Source organism: Grampus griseus (genome assembly GCF_964374135.1).
Source record: "Grampus griseus genome assembly, chromosome: 12".
Lineage (NCBI taxonomy): Eukaryota > Metazoa > Chordata > Mammalia > Artiodactyla > Delphinidae > Grampus > Grampus griseus.
Genome location: NC_139006.1, coordinates 87957175 through 87978438, shown reverse-complemented (window position 1 = coordinate 87978438; position 21264 = coordinate 87957175). Strand labels below are relative to the sequence as shown.

General features: G+C 41.3%; 1 protein-coding gene across 4 annotated transcripts in view; it reads right to left on the bottom strand.

Annotated features, from left to right (window-relative positions):
* ATP9B (ATPase phospholipid transporting 9B (putative)) overlaps positions 1-21264 on the bottom strand; it is a 217414-nt gene that overhangs the window by 133349 nt on the left and 62801 nt on the right. For all 4 annotated transcript variants that reach the window (XR_014297509.1, XM_082667371.1, XM_082667370.1 and 1 more), the window contains one exon: positions 8832-8926. Coding sequence is in view for 3 of the 4 variants with exons in the window: in XM_082667371.1 (XP_082523497.1) it covers positions 8832-8926 (95 nt within the window). In the remaining variant the exon portion in view is untranslated. The remainder of the gene's footprint in view (positions 1-8831; positions 8927-21264) is intronic.

The following is a 21264-nucleotide window of genomic DNA, read 5'->3' as shown; positions in this document are numbered from 1 at the left end:
CAGCAGAGAAAAAGAAAACACGTATACAAAAAAAGAACCAACTGGAAATTCTATAATTGAAAAAAATACATCTGAAATAAATGCATTAGATGGCTTAACAGCAGACTGGAGAACAGTCTGTGAACTTGAAGACAGGCCAAGAGATGATGAATCTGAAGAACACAGAGGAGAGAGATCTTGAAGGTGAGTATGGCCGCAGTGTCCCTGAGAGAACAGCAGGAGTCTGTTTGCAGTTGGGTTCCTGGAAGCAGCACACAGAGAGAACGAGGAAGAAAAGGTATTTGAAGAAACAATGACTGAAAATATGCCAAACTGGCTGACAGCCATAAATGTGCAGCTTCAGGAGGCCCAGCGAACCCTCGACAGATGAGGAAAAGTTTAAACAATCAAAGTCACAGCATAGTAGGAGACCAAAGATAGAGATCTCAAAAATACCTGGAGAAAAATGACACATTACACGCAGGCAAAAACTAGCAAAACAACACTGATTTCTCATCACAAATAAGGAAAGCAGAACACAATGGAACAAAACATTTAAAGTGCTGTGGGGAGAAAAAACTGGTCAACCCTGAATTCAATATTCAGCAAAAATATACTTCACAAAAACAGGCCAGGTGAAACTAAGATATTTTCGGATAAATGAAAATGCAAATTCACCGCTAGCAGACATGCACTATGAGAAATGCTAACAGAAGTTCTTTAGGCTGAAGGGAAATGATATCCAGTAGAAACTCAGATCTTTAGGAAGGAATGGTAAGGAACAAACACGGTTAATATCAAAAGAAAAACAAAAATCCTGTCTCTTCACTTTACTTCTTTAAGATACAGATAAAACAGAACAGTTTATGATACACGTAGATACACTGCATATACAAAAAGCACATAAATGCATACAAATATACATGCACACAAAAAATGCGCCATGTGCTTCGGCGTCAAAAATGAGCGGGGTAAATGGGTCCATTCAATTACAAGGTTCTTACTTTAATGTGAAGTGATACAATGTGAAGTTTCCGCAATACACTTTTAGTTAACTGCATATTGCCATCTCTAGCAAGTAGGAAAAACATGCAAAGAGGTAGAATAGCTGAAAAGCCAATGAACAAAGCAAGTCAGCTTTCTAAATATATTCAAGTAACCTAAACCTGAGAAGCGCCACCTGAGACACTAGAGTTGGCTGAAGGCCTGAGGGCTAAGAAAAAGGGGTCGGCAGAGGGAGAGGCTAGGAGAAGGCAGGGCAGGGAGTAACCGGCAGGTGGAGGTCTCGAGAAAGCAGGGGGAGGCAAAGGCGGCGGAAGACTTCCCTTCAGACAGGAGAGGGGACATGGCTTCGCTGCACCAGCAGGTGGGGGGTGAGGTGCCGGGAGGGTGGGAAATGGAGGGGATTTCCATTTGATTTAATGCTTTTTCTCTGCAAGGCAAGATCATCTGATGACAGAAAGGCGGGTGGAGCAGAAATTACAGGAGAGTGGAAAAGTGGGAAAGCACTGCTATCGAAAAGAGGAACCCCAGCTGACCACACACACACAAAGGATGACAGGCTGGCAGTGACAGGGGTCTCCCTATCTTGTCTGTGGTGATGGTTTCACAGGTGTAGCGAAGTGCACAGTTTAATTCTGGGCAATTTTTTTTTTTGTATGCCAATTTTACCTCGGGACAGTTAACAACACGCAGAGGAGGAGGACAGGTGGTGCTGAGGACCAAGCTAGACCCGGAAGTCCCACTCTGCTTCCCCTGTTGAGCCACGTTCCTGTCCTGATACTCGACGGACCTCTGCCATCACGTGTCTTTCCAAGAGGTCTTACTCTGCTCTTGATCTTTTCTCACAGCTCCTGTCTGGACTTAATGTCCTCCCAGATTTCTTACAGTGACCTCGAGACCCGTCTTCATTCCCTCTGCTCCTGCCGCTCCACATTCACAGAGGCTCAGGGCTCGGCTGACACGGGTCTTGCCTTCCCGGCCGCCCACCGGCTCTCAGGAGGGGCAGCTGGCTGTGGGCTCTTCCCCAGGAGGGCTCCTCTGCCAGGGCAGCCCTGCCTGATGGGCTGTCTGGAAAGCTCCATCCCTTCAAGAAAACATTCTCCAACAGAGAACAGGCAACGCTCTACAACTAACATGGCTCCTCTCCTTCCGAGAAGACATACGGACGGTTTGGCACTTACATTTCATTTATTTCCTACTCCAACGTAGCTGAGGGACATACAAATTTTCATGTTGCTTCAAGCTCCTTGGAGAACAAGTGGGAAATAACTGACTCTAATAAAAATGGTAATCGTAGCAACAGTTCTACATGGAGCAGCCTGCTCTGAGGGCAGTAAACCCTCCAGGAGAACCAACGGAGAAGCGTTAGCGTACACCACCCAGTAAGAAGCGTAGGAAGTACTCAAAGAAACTCGATGGAAAACAAAATGAAGGAATGATGACAGAGACCACTCTCCACCATTCTTCCCGTCGCCGTTTTAAGACGGAACTTGAGACCTTGCGTGGGCGCGTGGCTCCCCCTCAGCACGGTCACAGCCAGCCCTCCCCACACCGCTCACCTGGAGGGAGGAGGGTGACGAGGCCGCTGCCCCATCCCCGTGCCCTCCGCTCCCGCTGGCCAGGCTGCAGGGGAGCAGACACTGGGACGCAGCTGAAGGTCACTGACTGCGGACGACAGAGCTGCGCGCTCAGCTGGGACCACCCACCTCTGGGCTGTTAGGTGAGGGAGAAGAAACGTCTCTCTGGATCTGGGATGTATCACTCCAGATCTCAGAGCAGAAAGGGACTTAACACATGGAATGCAGTGCTTCCAAAGCCTTAGGAAGGTTTGAGCTCATGACTGAACCTCCAAACATCACTCTCAGAATGATCCTCTACCGAAAACACCACGGCCACTATTGAGTTCCAGACGCAGCAGGGAGCCATGACTCTAGGCTGCAAGGGAGGCCACTGCCTACACAGCAACTACCACACAGACCCCTGGGGCTGAGGACAGCACCTGCCAGCTGAGAATGCCAGTGGGGCAGAGGGACAGCTCACTCCCATCCTGCCGTGAGAGTTCTCTGAGAGCTCGTTAAACTTGGGGAAGCTCATTCACATGCCTTCAAGTGGGCCTGCAAAATACGTGCAGGTTAGTTTTTAAGGTTCTGAAGAACAGAGACGCTGCACTGGATGAAGGGTGAACACACCAGCTCACCACAGTGGGTCTGCTACTGCACTTAGATTATATGTTAACTAATAAAAATTTATGTTCAAGTTAATTAAGCCAGGCTAGTTTACACAAGAAGAAATGCATTGCGTAATAATTTTAGACTTGTGAAAAGACAGCCAACCGACTCCTGGCACAAGGCAAGCTGGAGGATCACTCGTCATTTAAGTCCTATACCGTCACAGTCATTTTCAAAAAATGAAGTTCTCCTATAACAGACTGCCTTTTGATACATGGAAATAAAGAACCGCCTAGCAACAACCCCCGTATTTCCACATGCACATGAACATTTAGAGGAATGCATTTCATCTAGTACATTAGACATCAAATGACTGAATAATGGCACAATAATGAGAATGTCATTCGAAGCTTTTCATGATAATTTAAAAATCATTCTGAAGTTTTCAATAATGTAGGAAAGCCTCTGCTATTAGGTCAAGGGCAACATTTGTTCGCATTACTTAAAGGTCATTAAAATACATCCTTAATCATAACATGTGGTTCATTACCAATAAAATTGCCTTTCGTTCAATAAAACTAATTAAATATAAATGGTATTGTTTACTCCTATATGGATCTTTTGAAATACATCAGCGAGTCATGATTTATTGAAAATTACTGTGCCCTCACTGTCGTTAATAAATTTGCCTGATCACAAGAGCAGAAACACATTCCCACACGTCTCCATGTCCGCGACAGCAAGAAGCTGGACCTGCCGTCACAGGTTTGGATCGGCAGCACCGCTCCAACTAAATTTCAATTCTCTGATCACATTAGGTGCTCTGGACACAACAGAATTCGAGAGCTTATTCTTGGTGGCGTCCTCAATTCTTTAAAAAGAGCTCTAAGGATTGTAGGTTTAATCATTCTTGGTGTCACTGTGGACACAATGCTCCACTGATGATGCGACAAACAGCAAATGTCACCAAACACTCCCCAGGTCCATCACATTAGAGACAGAAAAGTCAAAATGAGTGACAGTTATGGACAGCGTAAGCTATTTGATGAAAAACCAAATTGCCTTGTCTATGTCCATAATGAAATTAGAGCTTTCTTTCCTATGAAAAAAAGTCTATACCTAATATGTCAAATTATATGAAGCTACAAATTTAAATTGATGGATGGGGCTTCCCTGGTGGCACAGTGGTTAAGAATCCACCTGCCAATGCAGGGGACACGGGTTCGAGCCCTGGTCCAGGAAGATCCCACATGCCGCAGAGCAACTAAGCCCGTGTGCCACAACTACTGAGTCTGCGCTCTAGAGCCCTCAAGCCACAACTACTGAGCCCGCGTGCCACAACTACTGAAGCCTGCACGCCTAGAGCCTGTGCTCTGCAACAAGAGAAGCCACCGCAATGAGAAGACCACGCACCACGACAAAGAGTAGCCCCCGCGTGCCGCAACTAGAGAAAGCCCACGTGCAGCAACGAAGACCCAAGGCAGCCAAAAATAAATAAATAAATTTTATAAATAAATAAATAAATTGATGGATGAATCACAAATTCAGCTAAATTTCCTGTTTTCTAAAATATATTGCCTTTTGGTTTTATGCTAATATCAAAACTTAAAACATTTTCATTTTCCAGTTACTTCACCCAAATGCTTAACACACTCTTTATCAAAGTGTATCAACCATAAAATTTTAAAAGTAGCACTGTATGAATTGCATACTCTGACTTTCTAAATAGTTTGCAATTTATACATATCTGTCGCTAATTAAAATGAGGAAAACATCCTTATAATATTGAATATAATAAAATGTACCTCCTGTGATCACAGCAAAGGGAATATTCAAAACTATAGATAACATCATAGTGGAATTTTAAATAGTTTCTTAAGATATCGTTTACAAGCAATAAATTATGCATGCTTAAAGTGTACAATTTTCTGCATTGGAATACAAGCACGCACCAACGACACCACCACGACCAAGGGGTGGACATTTCTAGCAGTCCTCTGCATGGCCCTTCCCGACACTAGCCTCTGTCACAGCTGACCCACTCTCCTGGAATCCAGGTAATGCCATCACATACCACATACTCGTTGTTTGGCTTTTCTTTCAGAAAAATTCTAATACAGTATCTTAACAATGCACTTCTTTTCTAACACTCTCAGCGAATTAAATCTGCTACAAAGGATTATTCTGTGCAACTGCTTCCCAGTGTGCCCTGGAGCACCTGTGACTGCTGGAAGTGAGGTGCAGAGGGACAGACTCCGAGGTGCGGCCTCCAAGCCTGATGGCAAACAGAAACCCTCCGGTCACTTGGGGTTCGTGACCTTTCCTCCCCCTTCAATCCTGGACAGACCACTTGAGGACGCGCACTAGAAAAACGAGAAAGCACAAAGAGGAGGAAAAAGGCAAGCGCGCGAGAGCAGCGGGAGCCCAGCAATGGGCTCAAAGCACGTTAGAAAGTCAACAGGCTCCACGACTGTCTCAGGATGAAAACTAACCATTTTAACAAGTAGCGTGAGAACTGCAAGCTGGGTGTCTTCAGGGACAAGGCGACAGCACAGATTTATCTCACCACGCGAAAGAAGGAAGAGCACACAGAAAACACTGGGAGTCTGAGTGAGGCTGGAGAGAGCAGAGAGGAGGAGCCTGGGCAGAGAAAACTGCGGCCCAGCTGCAGGCTCTATTAACAAGGGCTTACTCGACCTCACTCATAAATCTATCGTTCAGCCACACAGATTTCATGATGTGATTGAACTCTCTTCTCTATGGGTCCATGTGCGGGGAATATTTTAATAATTACAAGACAGTAAGTGCTAATGGCCAGCCTCTCACTTTTAGACTACCCGCTGACAAACACTGACAGTGGTTAAGATGATAAATGAACACTGGTGGGAGAACAGCCTTCTGGCACAACACAAAATCCACAAACAAAAAGGAAAACGTATAAATATTTACCTAAACAAAAGTTAATTTTAATATTTACCTAAACAAAGTTATATGGCAAAAGGTATTTTAAAGCGAAAAGTCAGGAAACAGGCTGGGGGAATAGGTTTGCGACACGTACTCACTCGGCAAAGGTTTGGAGAACCCTGCACACTCATACACTGAGGGCGAGAGTTTAAAACTGGAACCTCCCAGGGCAATTTTAAAATTGTGCTAAAACAGTGAGCTATTCAGCAAACAGTACTGCTACGACCAGCCAGCAGGTTGTTTTACGTTTGATTTCCTACTCAGAGCTCGACTCCAAACAAATGCTAGCTGGACTGGAGAGTTCATGTGTAAAGGAGGAGTGATTTTAAAGTAACCATTTAAAACATAGTCATGGAGTGGAAATGGTCTAAGCATAAAACCAAAAGCAGTAACTATTTATTTTTTAAAAAATATTTTTATTGAAATATACTTGACATATAACATTGTATAAATTTAAGGTGTACAAGTCAGTTTGATGCATTTACGTATTGTAATATGATCATCACCATAGTAATAATTAGCACTTCTATCACATTACATAAGTAACTATTTTAAAGACTATTGTAAAATTACTGTTAGGTCACCTTATATAAGGATGCTAAACTTTTATACAGACAACAGAAACTATAAATGAAAATATTTAGAAGAGATTAAAACGAATGAAATATGATTAGCAAACTATATATAAAGACCTCTTTAAAAACATATAACAGGGGCTTCCCTGGTGGCGCAGTGGTTGAGAGTCTGCCTGCCGATGCAGGGGACACGGGTTCGAGCCCCGGTCCGGGAAGATCCCACATGCCGCGGAGCGGCTGGGCCCGTGAGCCATGGCCACCCCAACAAAGTTTAAGAACAACTCTTGGAAAGATCAAGTTTATCCACAAGTTACTGAACTAAGAAAATCAAGATCAACAGGTTTTGAAGGAAGAAAAAAATATAGTATTTACAATATCCAGCATCCAACTAAAAATTACCAGCTGTGCAAGCAGGAAAGTGTGACCTGTAACAAGGAGAACACTTTTTTAAGAAGAAACATGCCCAAAATAACAGAGACAATGGCATTAACAGACGAAGAATAAGTGTTGTAAACTGCTGAAAGATTTAAATGAAACTATGAACATATTAGGAAAGAAAAGTATTCAAACAATAACAAAAATGGGTGACCAGGTGGAACCTGGTTCCAGAGATTAAAAATACAAGATTTGGAATAAAAAAATTAGCTGGGTGGTCTTAACAGAAGACTAGACACTGCACAAGATAAAATTAGTGAATCTAAAGACAGCAAAATGAGAATTCCCTGATGCTCCAGTGGTTAGGACTCCGTGCTCTCACTGCTGAGGGCCTGGGTTCAATCCCTGGTCAGGGAACTAAAATCCCAAAAGCTGTGCAACTAAAAAAAAAATAAAAGAGCAACCGAAACTGTCAAAATTGAGTCACAGAAAGAGAACAAGACTGAGAAGAGAGCAGCAGAAGCTCGACACCTGCAGGAACAGCAAGTCTAACACACTTGTCGCTCGTGTCCCAGAGACAGGGGTCTGCGCAGAAAGGAGGACGGAAAAGAGAAGAAAACCAGGAACCCACAGCTCCAAGAAACCAACAAACTCTAAGCAAGGAATGAATTTCAACCTTGGTACTACCTAAGTACAGGCAATGGAAGATGCCTAAAGAAACAAAATACTGCCAAGCCTTATACATGCCAAACAGATTTAGTTTCCAGAAAGTACAATATTTACAATAAGGAAGGTTCCTGCTATTCACAGTAATTAACTGTAAGCTATGTGCAGTAGCTATTCCTACCAAATCCAACCCATCTAAGGAAAGTGACCAAATCCAGAGGATTCAATTTCCTTTCCCTTAACCAACTGCTTGGGTCCAAGGTCATTCTGAAGACCCTCAATCTTTCTTTACTCTCCAGTGAATATCAGCAAATCATGTAAGATAAAGCTTCTCTCATTCAGATAAATCATACGTATAACACAAAACAAACACCAAATGACCACAACCGTGATTTTGACTTAAAAAAAAAAAAAAAAAAGATGTATAGCAGTTTAGGAGGTTCTGAGCACTCGTGAGATCTGTTTCAGAGATCACTAAAAACACTGAGATCCGTTAAGTACTGTGCCCTCTGGTCCCACCTCTTGCCCGTTCCCCAGGCAGCAAAGGCCAAGCAAGAAGTCCAGAGGTGTCTTTCCCCTTCTCACTCTGCCGAGACACACAGGAACACTTCACTTCCCCCTCCCTAGGAAGGAACAATTCACTTCCCCTCCACCTTCAAAGGGAAAAGCTGAAGTGGACAGGCTGGTGTCCAAGGCTGGGCTAAGCCCACGTGAGTTCTACCAAAGCAGTATCTGAACAGCCTCCTGGGAGTCAGTCAGTTACCAAAAATGGATGTAGCTAACCCCACCAAGAGTTCTCGATTTCAAAGATTACTCACACGAGGGGGGTTTTAAAAACAGAAACAAAAAGGAAAGAGAAAGAAAAGAAAGAAAACCTAAGAGTCAAGCCAAAAGGAACATTTAAAACTATACCTCAAAAAGGTTATGTGCTAAGACACCAGAGAAATTACGTGGGCATAATTTTCAATGAACTTAGTAACGAAGAAATTATTTTAAAACATTATCAACACATTAATTAAGAAAGTTGGTATAAACAGAACTGTATCTACTGCACAGAAATGGCCACTACAGTAAATGATGGAATAATGACAGCAACACTCACCCCCAGAGCCGGCAGCCTCTGCGTGCAGCTCACCGCCACTTTCAGCTTCCAGTCAGTTTCACCATCGAGTTGATCAGTTCGAATAAAACATGAACCTTGGCATAAGAGAGGAAAAACTCCTAAGTTACAGGTACTTTAAAGCCACAATTCACAGCACAGTGGGATACAGAAATGATATATCTACAGATTCCCATTAACAAAAAATCCTTAAAAGTACTATTTATTTGACTCACAAAATGAGTCTGCTGAAAAGATAGAAGTCATTGTTTATTCACTTGTCTGCTAGTTGGTGTTCTAGACTATTAAGGTTTACTAGTAATAAAGGTTTACTTTATTTTAGAAAGACTACATTGATCATTTCTACCTTTAGCTTATGTTTTGATAATAACACAATAATAAGTAAATATACAAAAATACCCAAGAGTGTGTGATATAACTTTGCTAATAAAATATATGATGTACCACTATAAAACATATGCTCAATAATAAAAGCACAGCTAAAATGTTAAAGCCTGAAAAGAGCTACTGTCATACTCACAGCCCCATCCAATTTTAAACATAAAAAATATTAAATTACAAAAGTCCGTTTACTCTTTGCCCATGCTGTCACACCATTTCTTATAACGTATCCTCTTACACAACAGCAAAGCACAAAACACACACATACAGGGCAACCGTGCAACATTATTAATCAACCAAAGGAGTGGGAACACAAAATCAGGGAATCAGCTGAATACAAGGGAGCACATGCAGCAGTGAGAAAAAAAAAAAGCAAAGAAAGGGAGGAAGGAAAAAGAAAAAGAGATGAGAAAGGCCTCCATTTCTACTGAGAAATCTCTCTAGGATATATACCATCTAATGAAAAAAGCCAGGTGCACAACACTGGGAACAAAGTAACACCAGCTACTGGAGATCAAGGTGGGGAAAGCGTGAGTGAGTCTGTATGCGCGTGTGCAGGGAGGGACACTGCCCACAGGAAGGAAGGGGAAAGGGGAGGGACGGGCCAGAAGCAGCACCTTTGGGAGTGCATCCCATGTTACACTGTTCACTCTGAGATCATACATGATTCACAAAATTAAAAAGCCAAATCACATCAAACTTCAAAAAAGTGACCCCGAAAATATAAAAGGAATCAGATAAAACTAAGTAACAAATTAGTAGTTTAACCACATAATGAATTCAAGTGACTTTTGAGGTTTTTCAAAAATTTAACTGTAAAATAAAATAGTTGTAGAAAGCCACACAAGCATATGTACACCTTACAAATTACTACAAGATAAATATCTTGTGCACAACTATGAGACCCCTTAGGAGATGCTGCATGTGCCCCGACCCCATTGCAGCCCCTTCCCTGCTTGTAAAGCAGCAGGACTGTCAGTTGTACGTCCCTGTGCAGATGTACATCCTTAGCACCACTGCAGAGCCCACTCTGGGAATGTCTGTAAAGTCACTTTTCACCCCAGGCCCTCCCCACCCCTCCTTCCAATTTGTCTGCTGAAAGGCTGGTTCTGCGTGTTGCTGACTGAACACTCAGGGTCCAGGCCAGCCTGCTCCCCTTCCCTCTGCAGGTCCTACAACGCTGGCTCCTGCACACAGAGCCCAGCTCAGACTCCACTGACCCTCAGCAATGCTGCCCTGCTTCCGTCCAGAGGTACAATGGCCTGCTCTTCTCTGATGCCAACAGCCCTTCATGCTTAATGCCCACTAGAGGTACCCGTTACTGCACCAGAGGGTGCAGAAGGCAGCAGTCTATCCTTCTTTTTCACCTTTTACCTGGACTAAAATGTAAAAGGAGAGGCCTCTGCTCTTTGGATCCAGTTGGCTCACCTGGTGGGAAAGTTCCTATAAGAAAGCACTGACTCCTGTTGTTATCTACCCACATTTCAAGGCAATGAACTAGTACCCTGCCATCCTCAGAAGGAGACCAATTAGACATGTGTGTGTGCATGCGTGCATGTGTGTGTGTGTGCTGAATGAGCTCCAGTACTTGAGGAGTTTCACTCTAATGCCATTACTATTATTATAGAGTCTCCAGCTGTCCCACCACTGGGGGACAATCTCCAGAGTTACCACATTATTAGATAGAAATGTCCAGTGTTCAAAAAAAAACAAAAAAAAAAACAACCAAAAACAAAAACAGGAGAGTATGGCCAACTTAATGGAAAAAACTTAACCAACAGAGACTGTCCTCAAAAAAGACCTGACGGTAGTTCTACTAAACAAAGACTTTAAAGCAACTGTCTAAAAAGATGCTCAAAGAACTAAAGAAAGATGTGGAGAAAGTCAAGAAAACAATGTATGAACACAATGGAGATATCGATAAAGAGAGAGAAAACCCAAAAAGAAATGAAAAAGAAATTCAAGGGCAATGAAAATTTCACTAGAGGGAGTCAAAGGCAGATTTGAGCAGGCATAGCAAAGAATGAGCAAACCTGAAGATAGGACAATGGAAGTGATCCAACCTGAGGAACAGAAGGAAAAAGATGGGAAAAAAGTGAACAGAGACAAATGGACCCATAGGACACTGTCACGTGGACCAACATATGCACTGTGGGAGGCCCAGAAGGACAAGACAGAGAAGAAGGAACAGAGAGAATATCTGAATAATGGCTGAAAACTTCCCAGATTTGATGAAAGACATGAATATAAACTCCCAAGGACCCCAACAAAAGCCAAGCACAGAGATACGTTCTTTTGTTGCACTTGGCAGGTGCTATGTTCTTTCACAGATTGGAAGTGTGTGGCAACCCTGCATCAAGCAAGTCTATCAGGGCCATTTTTGCCAAGAGCATTTGCTCTGTTTGCATCTCTTTGTCACATTTTGGTAATTCTTGTAATATTTCAAACTTTTTACTATTGTTATATTTGTTACGATGATCTGTGATCATTGTTCTTTGATTTTACTATTGTAGTAAAATTGTTACTACAAAGACAAAACTTATTGTTTTTGTTTTGTATTTTTTAATTAAGATTGTACTTTTTTTTAGACATAATGCTACTGCACACTTAACAGACTGAAGTATAGTGTAAACATAACTTTTACAAGTACCAGGAAACCATGCCTGTAATATGAACTCAAACAGACCCACACCAAGACACATAATCAAACTTTCAAAGACAAAGAGAATCTTGAAAACTGCAAGAGAAAAGAGAATTATCATATACAAGGGATCCTCAGGAAGATAACCACCAGATTGCTCATCAGAAAGAGATGGAATTTCTATGGAAGCCAGAAGGCAGTGAACCAATCAACTCCAAGTGCTAAAAGAAAAAAACTGCAACCAAATATCTTCAATCCAGCAAAACTGCCCTTTGAATGTGAGGGAGAAATCAAGACATTCTCAAGTAAACAAAAGCTGAGGAAGCTGGTGACCACTAGACCTGCCCTGCAAGTGCTCAAGGCAGTCTGGTAGGTGAAATGAAAGGCCAGTAGACAGTAACGTGAAGCTGTGTGGAGAAATAAAGATCTCAGTAAAGGTTATTAATGCATGGCAATTATAAAAGCTAGTATTATTGTAAGAATGGTTTGAACTGCACTTTTTCTACACGATTTAAGAGATTAATAAATTTAAAGAAATTATTAGTCTAAAAGCCAGAATTACTGTAACTTGGTTTGTAACTTCTAATCTTGTTTTCTACATAATTTAAAAGGTTAATGCATTTAAAATAATTATTAGTTTATGTCTTGGGAACACAGTGTATGAAGATGTAATTCTGTGACATCAACACCTGAAAGAACGGGGATAGAACTATAAAGGAGCAGAGTTCCGAATATACACAAAAGGGAATGAGAAAGGAATTTAAATATTTTACTACGAAATATCAACCAGAAAAGACAGTAATGTAGGAAATGAAGGAAAAAAAAAAAAGCTATAAGGCATAAGGAAAACAAACTGCACAATGAAAGAAGTTGCTCCTTATCAGCAATGACTTTAAAAGTAAATAGGTAAATAGGTAAATATTATTCAGACTCCTACCAAAGACAGAGACTGGCAGAATGGACAAAGGCGCGATCCAAGCACATGCTGTCTGCAAGAGACTCACTTTAGATACAAAGATACAAAGAAGCTGGAAGTGAAAGGATGGAAGAAGATATTCAATGCAAAACAGTACAGCAGTTTCTAAAGAAGTTTTTTAAAAAATTACCATATGACCTAGCAATTCCACTTCTGGGTGTAGGCCCAAAAGAACTGAAAGCAAGGTCTGAAAGAGACATTTGTGCACTCATGTTCATAGCAGTATTATTCACAATAAATAAAACATGGAAGTAACCCAAGTGTCCACTGATGGATGAATAGATGAGGAAAATGTTGTATATACATACAATGAAGTATTATTCAGACTGAAAAAGGACAGAAATTTTACAATAGGCTACAACATGGATGAACCTTTAGGACATTACACTCAGTGAAACAAGCCAGTCACAGAAAGACAAACACTGTATGAATCCAGTTACCTGAGGGTCTTAGATTGTCCAATTCATAGACAGAAAGTGGAACGGTGGCACCAGGGCTGGGGCTTATGTGTATTTTATGTTACGTGTGTTTGAACACAGTAAAAAAGAAAAAAAAAAATTCACTTCAAAAGTAAAACCATTCACCAACCTTGAAAAAAAATTACTATAATGCTACAGTAATCAAGACAGTGTGGTATTGGTGAAAGAGTAGACATAGATGAAGGGAATAGAATATAGAGAACCTTTAAATAGAACTCCATAAATATAGTCAAGTAATCTTTGACAAACTAGCAAAGGCAGTACTATTGAGCAAAGATAGCCTTTTCAACAAATAGTGCTGGAACAACCAGACATCCATACACAAAAGAAATGAATCTAGTCACAGACCTACACCCTTCATAAAAAATTAACTCAAAATAGATCACAGACTTAAATGCAAAACTATAACAGTCCTAGAAGATAACCTAGGAGAAAACCTAGATGACCTTGGCTATGGTGGTGCCTTTTTAGATACAACACCAACGACGTGATCTATTAAAAAAAAAAGCAAAAACTGATAAACTGGACTTCATTAAAATTTAAAACTTCTGTTCTGCAAACATATCAGCAAGAGAATTAGAAAACAAGACACAGACTGGGAGAAAATATTTGTAAAAGACACATCTGATAAAGGGCTGTTATCCAAAATATATAAAGAACTCTTAAAACTCAACAATAAGAAAACAATCCAGTTAAAACATGGGCCAAACCAGAACAAAGAAGATACAGAGATGGCAAATAAGCATATGAAAATATGCTCCACATCAATCATCAGGGAAATGTAAGGTAAAACAACGAGACGCCACTCCACACCTATGAGAATGGCCAAACTCCAGAACACTGACAACACCAAGGCTTGCGAGGATGCGGAGCAACAGGAACTCTCATCATTGCTGGTGGGGATGCAAAATGGTGCAGCCACTTCGGAAGACAGTTTGGTGGTTTCTTACAAAGCTAAACATAATCTTACGATACGATCCAGCGATTGCACTCCTTGCCATTTACCCGAAAGAGCTGGGGAACTCATGTCCACACAAAATCCTGCATGCAGATTTTATACGAGCTTTATTCATAACTGCCAAAACTTGGAAGCAACCAAATGTCCTCCAGTAGGTGAATGGATCAACTATGGTAAATCCAGACAATGGAGAATTATTCAGCATACAATGAAATGAGCTATCAAGTAATGAAAAGATAAGAAGGAACGTTAAATGTTTATCACTAAGTAAAAGAAACCAATCTGAAAAGGCTGCATACTATGTGGTTCCAACTACGTGACATTCTGGAAAAGAAAAAAACCACGGAGACACTAAAGAGATCTATGGCTGCCCAGGATGGAGTTGGGGGTAGAGGTAAATAGGCAGAGCACAGAAAATTTCTAGGACAGTGAAAATCCTCTGTATGATATATATAATGATGGATGGATGTCATTATACATTTGCCAAAACCCATAGAATGTACTACACCAAGAGTGAATTTTCATGTAAACTATGGAATTTGGGTGAGGATGATGTGTCAGCATCAGTCCATCAACTGCAACAAATGCATCATCTGGTGGGGGATGCTGATGATGAGGGAAGCTACGCAGGTGTGAGGGCATGGGGCGTACTGGAAATCTCTGTACCGCCTTCTCACTTTTTTTTGTGAACTTAAAACAATAAGTACAGGGCTTCCCTGGTGGCGCAGTGGTTAAGAATCTGCCTGCCAATGCAGGGGACACGGGTTCGAGCCCTGGTCCGGGAAGATCCCACATGCCACGGAGCAACTAAGCCCGTGTGCCACAACTACTGCGCCTGCGCTCTAGAGCCTGAGAGCCACAACTACTGAGCCCACGTGCCACAACTACTGAAGCCCGCACTCCTAGAGCCCGTGCTCCACAAGAGAAGCCACCGCAATGAGAAGCCCGTGCTCCGCAACCAAGAGTAGCCCCAGCTCGCCACAACTGGAGAAAGCCTGCACGCAACAATGAAGACACAACACAGCCACAAATAAAAATAAATATAATTTTAAAAAATGGACAAAATAAAAAAAATTTTTTAAGAAACATATTCAGATTAACACAGAAAATATACACCAAACATATTATACAAACTTTTTTCTTTGCAGGAAAAGAACACTGCAAATAACTGAAACTGCACTACAGAAATTCACATTTAAATTTATATTTGAACACCCGCAAAGATGGAGACTACTTTCCATTGTACTTTTCTCATATCTGTATTTCCGAGCTCCCCTTCCCCTGTCTATCAGTGTTTGCTCCTATCCATCAATTTCATGTAGAATTATACTACTGATCAGCGCAGTTCAGCACCAGTGTTGCTCTGGTGAACGGCTGACTGCAAACGCGGTCCTGCAGTAGAGCTCACACTGCATGTCCTCTCCACTTCAGCAGCTAATTTCATCAACAAGTTATCTCATGGCCTTTTCCCTTTTATCCAGAGGAAGAGGTTGCCGTATGCCAGGTCAGCTTTCAGTAGTGATCACTACAGCAAAACAGAAGCATTAGACGGGTGGGTACCCCTCCAGGGTGAGGCCCTGGCCTTCGCCTGGGAGCTGCAGGGAGATGGAGGCCCTGATTTCTCGGCTGCACTGGCCTAGAGCAGAAGCTTCCTTCACATGGAGCTGGGGTAGGTCATGGCTAAAATTCCACAGGATCAATCTGTTCTTATCAAGAAAGATCTCGGAAGAATATTAAAACAATTACTTTCAAAAGATATACAACTGAATACTGAAGATTTATTTTAGGGATTTTCGTCGATGAAACAATCCTCTAGTGATTTTCAACCAGGGGCGATTTTGCCCCCAGGAAGCATCTGGAGACATGGTTTTCACAGTAGGCGCTGGGGGTGGGGGCTGGAAGGGTGCTCCTGGCACCCGAGGAGTCGAGGCCAAGAATACTGCTCAACACCCTGCAGTGCAGAGACAAGCCACCACTACAAAGAAATAAATACCAGACCCCAAACGTCAACAGTACTGAAGGCAATTCAAAACTTAAAAGCTGGTGTAGCAGTGGGAAGAGCCAGTCTTGGGCTGAGCACTGCCTAATAACCCACTCACTGAGCTCCCTGTCCAGGTACTTCACCTTATGAAGGTTTTCATGTGCACAGTGGAAAAAATAAGACTTACTTTGGAGTGGTGGTGTAAAATTTGGAGGAAAATCTATTAAAATCTGCCAGCGAATGGTATACACCAGGAACTTATTAATTACTTAGCTAATTATTTCTGAAATTTGGGGAACTAGCTAAGGTAGCTATGTAAGAACACATCTTTACACAGCTTAGTCCAGTGCACCTTTTGCACAATGTTCTAAAACTAAAATGGGTCCGTGCGAATCCACATCCACCCCTAGAAGAAATGGACCCCTGCACATCTGTAAGCATTTCCTTGCTCTCTTACTCTGCGTAAATACCAAATACTTTTCTCTTGGAGCCAATGCACTTTCAACTAATTACAGCCACCAGCAATTCAGCATCTGAAATGCGCCCCACTGATTCCTTAACCAAGTGCATTTAATCCTTTTAACTACCAATGGCACAGGCATTAGTGTTGCCAACATGAAACTAGGAGATTCATACAGGTTAAGTCACTTCTGTAAGACATAATAAGATAGAGAGCTAAGAAAAGATTTTTCAATCACCTATTTTATCAGTTGAAGATATATCTATGAGACCTTCATCTGATTTCATGCACTTTGAAAAATATATCTAGTTATGTAAATAAATTTTCTTATGTATTATTTGTCAAAAGATTTATGGGGCTTCCTGGTGGCGCAGTGGTTGAGAGTCTGCCTGCCGATGCAGGGGACACGGGTTCGTGCCCCGGTCCGGGAAGATCCCACATGCCGCGGAGCGGCTGGGCCCGTGAGCCATGGCCGCTGAGCCTGCGTGTCCGGAGCCTGTGCTCCACAACGGGAGAGGCCACAACAGTGAGAGGCCCGCTTACCACAAAAAATAAAAAATAAATAAATTAAAAAAAAAAAAGATTTATGGTAAGGAGAATAACTGGTTTCAACTAAAAAGGAGTACTAGGAAATTTGCAGTACCCATTATTTTACACTTAAACCTTTTACTCAAGATTGATTTTTTTTTCCTCTTAAATATATGCATGGTTATATATATCTGTATGTGTGTGTTTTATAAAGTATAAAAGCAACTTAAAAGGGATTGGATTCTAGATTCTGTACGACACAGACTTTGAGACATCAATGCCAACAGCTCTGCTCCAGGTTTGCTTTCTAACATAGAAAATAGGAAAAGGTGAGAATATCTACAGTCTCTTAAATTTCAAACATTTTGTGTTTCTAAAAGTGAAACTAATACCTTATGTAGATGTCTATAAACTTATTAAACACTGGCAACAATATACTTGCCATTCTTAAAAGTAAAAGGGTATGCCTCATGTTAAATAATTACACACTATTTTTAAAATTTAGAGGAAATTGACGTTATTACTTATCTTCAAGTACAATTACATTACTAGGCTCACAGTAACTGATATGATTTAAAGAGAGAGACAGAGAGAAAGACAGAGAGAAGGAATGAACTGCAGCAAAATCAGAAGTATGGCCAACTTGACTTGTCTTACACGAAGTATATCTAGTAATTTTTTCACAGCAAGCACTAGCTACAACTGATGTCAGTTAAGGCTCGGTAAAAATGAATTATTAAATTGGTCTGCTTATATCCTATTACTGACTTCTTATGAATACTTGATTTTATTTGGTATAATTGACAAGAGTTGACAGCAAAGGACAGGTTTAATGACAATCAAATGAAGATCAACTCGTGTATATGTCACCTAGGAGAGCCGCATCAAGTGGTGATAAAGTAATTGATGGGACACTGTGACACAGGGCACATGAGTCTGTCATATGTTGTAATAAGTTACCCTGTAATATTAGCAGACTGCCTGCAACAGCTCACAAATCCAATAGGTCTGAAAGAGATAGGCTACAGTATGTGCCCAAGAAAAGAAAAATAGACATTGACTTTGCATATATAACACCAGATCGTTTGCCATTAAACTTAATTTCTAAATCATTTATATGGCTTAATGACTCTGCATGAAATTTTTAAGCTGGTGGCAAGATGAATAGCACCACAGAGAGAATGTGGATGAGTACAGTGTCATTTACCTACCCCTCGCCCTCTAACAAGTGACAGCTGAGCTATTGTAATATGTCCCAAACACTTAAACGATAATGCCATCACTTAGGAGGCAAGTGAAAAAGATATTGGCATTTATAAGAGATTGATGAAAATTAGTTCTAAAGCATTAATTTCTCTTAATACCACTAAAAGAATTGTGTGCATTCAGGAGATATTTGATCTGAATTAAGAAACTGATGAAGCAATTGATTAATTGGAATTTAAGCCATCAGTCACCAGATCCATCAACAGCCTCATTTACATTCTAAACAATCAACTGACGGCCCAACAGAATACCCTGTATTAATACACAGTCAATATGATGCCACGAAGAGACTCACTGAGCTGTACTGACAAACGCCCAGTGGCTATCGTCCAAACTCAACACGCTGCGTAGATTTAAGACTTTCACACTGGCTAGGGTTTAGAGATTCTTACTATAACAGACAGTGTATTACCAGGGTTTTCTGAACTGAAACTGAAAAATAATAAAGTAATATTAACAGTGTTATTAGCAGATACACAAAAAATTCTAAACATGTAAGTTTAAAAACAAGGCTTTAATTTAAAACCTTAAATAATTATGTAAAGTCACACAAACAGAATTTCTAAAGCTAAGAAGCCTTGATTGAAAGCAGTGTTATGACACATTTTACACAGCTGGGAAGCTGTCTGGTCCATTTTATAAAGAGAAGAAAAATATCATGAAACAGTAATCTGACATTTAGTATCTCCATAAGAGTAACAGTAATTATTTTAATAATTTAAATTTGACAGAAAAAAATCATAAAACTGAGGAATATAATAGAACCACAGGTTAAAACAGATGACACTAAGGTCCTAAACTTGGAGCCATTAATAACCTTCCAGGAATATGTTAAATAGTAAAAATTTAGCATACGTGTATATTATGTACATTTTTCTGAGGAACAAAGTAATTCTTAAGATTCTCAGAAAGACCCATGACCTCCAAAATATTAAATATCATTACCCTACAGAAAGAAACTGTCCCTACAACATAGAATACAAAGCAAAATTTGAGGAAAAAAAACATTTTTAAAACATAATCAATTTGGATATAACGTTGTTTATCTGTAGTTGGCACATCAGAGAGTATCTCACTTGCCTAATTCTCTAATATTCTCTGCATGTTTTGCTATCTTATTACGCCATAACAATGATACGGTGGCTGAAGAACAATTTCTGAAACTTCAGCAAACATTTACTAGCCCTCAGAGTCTTCCTCTGAAAAATGGACACTTCTAACAACCTTCCAGCTTTGAAGAGATGGATTTGTCCACACTTTGTCTCCTCACATAGTCTGTATACTCTATTTCTTCTACGTTAATTACCTAAAGCCATTTCCACATTGAGCATGATATTCTTAATCTTACATATATTCCTACCATGATCACTACAAGGGCAATTAAATATAAATGCATCTCCCGGGATTTCCCTGGCAGTCCGGTGGTTAAGAATCCGTGCTTCCAGGCTTCCCTGGTGGCGCAGTGGTTGAGAGTCTGCCTGGCGATGCAGGGGACACGGGTTCGTGCCCCGGTCCGGGAAGATCCCACGTGCCGCGGAGCAGCTGGGCCCGTGAGCCATGGCCGCTGAGCCTGCGCGTCCGGAGCCTGTGCTCCGCAACTGGAGAGGCCACAGCAGTGAGGGGCCCGCGTACCGCAAAAAAAAAAAAAAAGAAAAGAAAAGCATCTGTGCTTCTGGTGTAGGGCACACGGGTTCGATCCCTGGTCGGGGAACTAAGATGCCACATGCCAAGTGGTGCAGCCAAAAAAGAAAAAAAAAGTATCTCCCAAATGCAAACTGTTTGTTATTCATTATACTGAATACATTTACAAACAAAGACAAAGAAATCATAAATAAGCAGGGATGGCGGTGTAAGAATCTCTGAAAACCCGTTCCTCCATAACTGTAATGACAACATAAGCAAAAATTGTCTAAAGCAACTTTTTCAAAACTCTGGAAAATAATCAAAGACTTGCAACAATCCCAGGTGCACTTATTCAAGAAACACGGCTAAATCTAGCTATGAGTGAGATGTGTGGTGTTTTGACTTGTCCCTTTGCCAGTACCCTGCCCCCAGTCAAACTCCACAGTAGCTGAGCAAACCAATGGTCTGGTAGCCACTGAGGGGAAGAAACCAGGGCTAGGACTCCCCAAACCCCACGCCCAGACAACTGTAACCACCTGATCAGGTAGAGCTTGTCTGGATTTGACTCAACCCACAGTTCATTCACTGAGAATGTGTTTTCCCTGGAATGTTTGTCAAAAACAAACAGTGGCCATTGTTTAATGTCACAGCTACCTTGGGTGGTGGTTAAAGCTGGGGTAAACAACAAGCTGACCAAAAAAATTTAAAAGAAAAATCAGATAACAAGGAGCAAAAGCTCTATCATATTCCCGAGAGCCTAGAAGGCCACCTGCCAGCGCAGGGCTGCACACAATGCCCTTGAAAACCCGAGAGGCCCGAATCTCTCACACCTGGCTGACTCGGAGGCTCTGTACAAGCAAGTGAAGGCAAAGGCAGAGTTTTAACTGCCTGACACAGCTCTGCAGGTGTTAAGGGAACACTAGCTATTTGTAAAAGATAAAACTTGCAACTCTGGTACTTAATAATACTTCTCTGTCATACAGAGTCCACTTGGTGACAGAATGGGAGGGGAGTCTGTTCCACACAGACATTAAGGAACCTAAACTGAGGGAAGCTCTGCCATCTTCAACAGGCAGCTTCCAAGGTTACCCTGGTCATGGACACATAGCCAGTACAGGGAAA